Here is a 3258-nt window from a genome sequence, read left to right as displayed (position 1 = left end):
AAAAAATGAGTATTTTTTGGTAGCTGTATGTCCAGTGCAATATTTGGGATCTACTCATACTAAAAAGTATTTTTAAATCTAAAATGCAGTTAACTAGGCAATGTGTCTTTTATTGACGACATTTCTACCAATTAGAGCTGTCAAGGTTTCCCTAAAGTTGTTTGATTTGCTGAAGATATTTTTTGTACGTCATAAACTCACTAGCTTTGGGGACCTTAGCAATCCTTCATTGTGTGTGCCTATTTCTTCATTTCATACTGTACAACATGTTCAAGCAAAGCAATGTACATCACGTTCAAGCAAAGCACTGAGAGTCTTATGATAACAGTTCTGCCTAAAGAGTATCACTTTTGCTGATAGTTCTCTGAGAATATTTTCCCAAAGTGTAACGTGTTCCCATTTTCAAAAGAACAGAACGTACAGCCACTGACAAGTGTAAGATAGTTACGGGGGTGGGGCTGAGGGCTTGGAAAAGGCTGAGCAGTCCTGAGATACCGCGAGATGCTAGACGGGACAAAGTCTTCTGAACCTCACCAGCTCCCATACTTCCAACTGCTTCAGCCGGCTAATCCCCCTTCCGGCTTTGGCTTACCGCGTTAGCGTCTTGCCGCTAGGCCTAGCCAATTTTCCCTGGTCTGTCCCCAGCCGGGCCGGGCCTCCTCCCTTCCTCCAACTTGTGGGGCTTTTTCCCACTCCAGACAGGCTACAGCAAGCGTCATTTAAGATGTCTGACAACGGGAGCGGCACAGATGGCCCACAAGACTCGGGAAGAATCAGGCTGCCTAAGAGCCCTGAGGAGCAGTCTGAAGTGGATGCCGGGAGAGAGACATCTTCAGATACTGAACTGAGCTTGAATTTGACCAGAGATGGTGGCGTCCTCAGCCAGGCCAGCCCAGAAAGTCAAGGCACAGACGCAGAAAGTTCAGCCGAAAACATCAACTTTGAAAGCACGGAAGACTCGGACGAGTTCTTCATCTGTGAGGAAAACCTATTCCCTTACCACTCAGCAGAAGAGGAGGAGCTAGGAGCGGAAGAGGAGAGAGGAGCGGCCGCAGAACAGCCTCAGGTACCGTGCGATGAAGCTAACCGTGATCAGTATTTATCAGATGAGGATCGGGCCCTGGAGGACTGGGTGTCCTCCGAAACATCTACCCTGCCCCGCCCTCGCTGGCAAGTCCTTTCCGCTCTTCGAGAGCGGCAGCTGGGTTCCAGTGCCCGCTTTGTATATGAGGCCTGTGGGGCCAGAGCCTTTGTGCAGCGTTTCCACCTGCTCTATGAGCTTGAAGGCCATCATGGTTGCGTCAATACTGTGCACTTTAACCAGCGTGGCACCTGGCTGGCCAGTAGCAGTGATGACCTTAGAGTGATAGTGTGGGACTGGGCGCGTCGGCAGCCAGTACTGCAGTTTGCGAGTGGCCACAAAAATAATGTCTTTCAAGCCAAGTTCCTTCCCAATTGTGGTGATTCCACCATGGCCATGTGTGCCCGTGATGGGCAGGTACGCATAGCAGAGCTCTCTGCTCTACCACACTGTAAGAATACTAAGCGTGTGGCCCAGCACAGGGGAGCCTCCCATAAGTTGGCTCTGGAGCCAGACTCCCCTTTTAAGTTCCTAACTTCAGGTGAAGATGCAGTTGTTTTCGCCATTGACCTCAGACAAGGCCAGCCAGCTTCCAGAGTGGTGGTAACCAAAGAGAGGGAGAAGAAAGTGGGGCTGTATACAATCCATGTGAATCCTGCCAGTACTTACCAGTTTGCGGTGGGCGGAAGAGATCAGTTTGTAAGAATTTATGACCAAAGGAAAATTAATGAGAATGAGAATAATGGGGTACTCAAGAAATTCTGTCCTCATCACCTAGTCAACTGTGATTCCAAAGCAAACATCACCTGCCTTGTGTACAGCCACGATGGCACAGAGCTCCTGGCCAGTTATAATGATGAAGATATTTATCTCTTCAACTCCTCTGATGGAGATGGAGCCCAGTATGTTAAGAGATACAAGGGGCACAGAAATAATGCCACAATCAAAGGCGTCAATTTCTATGGCCCCAGAAGTGAGTTCGTGGTGAGCGGCAGTGATTGTGGGCACATCTTCCTCTGGGAAAAATCATCCCGCCAGATCGTTCAGTTCATGGAGGGAGACAAGGGAGGCACCATAAACTGTCTTGAGCCCCATCCTTACCTACCTGTGCTGGCGACCAGTGGCCTAGATCATGATGCCAAGATCTGGGCACCCATAGCTAAAGCAACCACTGAGCTGAGCGGGTTAAAGAATATGATTAAGAGAAACAAGCGAGAACGGGATGAAGATCGCATACACCACACTGACCTGTTTGACAGCCACATGCTTTGGTTCCTCATGCGTCACCTGACACAGAGAGGTCATCACCAGCACTGGGGAGCTCCTGGAGTTGGAGTCATGGATGCAGAGTCGGATGCTTCTTCCAGTACCTCCAATTCATCTGAGGAGGAAGAGAACCAAGACCATGCGCAGTGCTTTCCGTCCTGAAGGCCTCATGCCTGCTCCAGCTAGATGTCACCTCAGTAGGCTGGACTTTAACATTCAGTTTAACAATAAATTTGTTTTTGTTTTCTATCTATTTTCTACTATAAAAACCATCTTTTCCATCTCTTTACTCTCCCTTCTTTACATTCTTCCTCTCCCATTCCTTTCCTCTCACTTGGTTTCTTTATTCCTCTCTCTTTACCCATTATATCTCTGTGTAAGAAAATATGTAAGGTTTTTTGTTTTTTATTTTTGCCTCTTTTCATTTGTTTTCTTATGGCTCAGCTCTTATAGCTGACTTCTACAAGTTCTGGTGAAAAAAGTAATAGCCTTATTGAATCTATCTTCTCATTTCTGACACCCTGAAAGCTATGACCTTTTTTCTTTCATCTCTAGCAGTTTAAGGTTAATTTCTTCAGTTGACTTGAAAATTTCAGAAATGTGTTTATTCTTTAAAAGTAAAGTAAAATAAAGCAAACCATGGTCTTGTTCCTTTAATGCGGACACTTGCCCATACACACACACACCAAAGTAAAATAAAGCAAACCATGGTCTTGTTCCTTTAACGCAGACACTTGGCCATACACACACACACCCATGCGTATACACACACAGACTCTTTCACTCTCTCTCACAGAAAAGGAAAAGAGGAGAAAGGGTGCATAAATTCCTAACAAGATAATTCATGCTTCTGGAATAATTAGGGATTGTTGACACTTTCTCAATCCCTGTGTTAATATTGATTAATTTGA

General features: G+C 46.2%; 1 protein-coding gene across 1 annotated transcript; it reads left to right on the top strand.

Moving 5' to 3' along the window:
• The first annotated feature begins 724 nt into the window (after positions 1–724).
• Positions 725–2965, top strand: LOC110569784 (DDB1- and CUL4-associated factor 8-like). Its single transcript, XM_044911620.1, has one exon. The coding sequence runs from the start codon at positions 725–727 to the stop codon at positions 2507–2509; it is 1785 nt and encodes a 594-aa protein (XP_044767555.1). The 3' UTR covers positions 2510–2965.
• The last annotated feature ends 293 nt before the right edge of the window (positions 2966–3258 follow it).

This window comes from Neomonachus schauinslandi, chromosome X (assembly GCF_002201575.2).
Source record: "Neomonachus schauinslandi chromosome X, ASM220157v2, whole genome shotgun sequence".
In the NCBI taxonomy this organism is placed as follows: Eukaryota; Metazoa; Chordata; class Mammalia; order Carnivora; family Phocidae; genus Neomonachus; species Neomonachus schauinslandi.
Note: the sequence above shows the minus strand (reverse complement) of the source record. Positions and strands in the feature narration are given on the sequence as shown.

Excerpts from the sequence above, each read along its gene's own strand:
- LOC110569784 (XM_044911620.1), top strand. The coding sequence starts at position 725 with ATGTCTGACAACGGGAGCGGCACAGATGGCCCACAAGACTCGGGAAGA.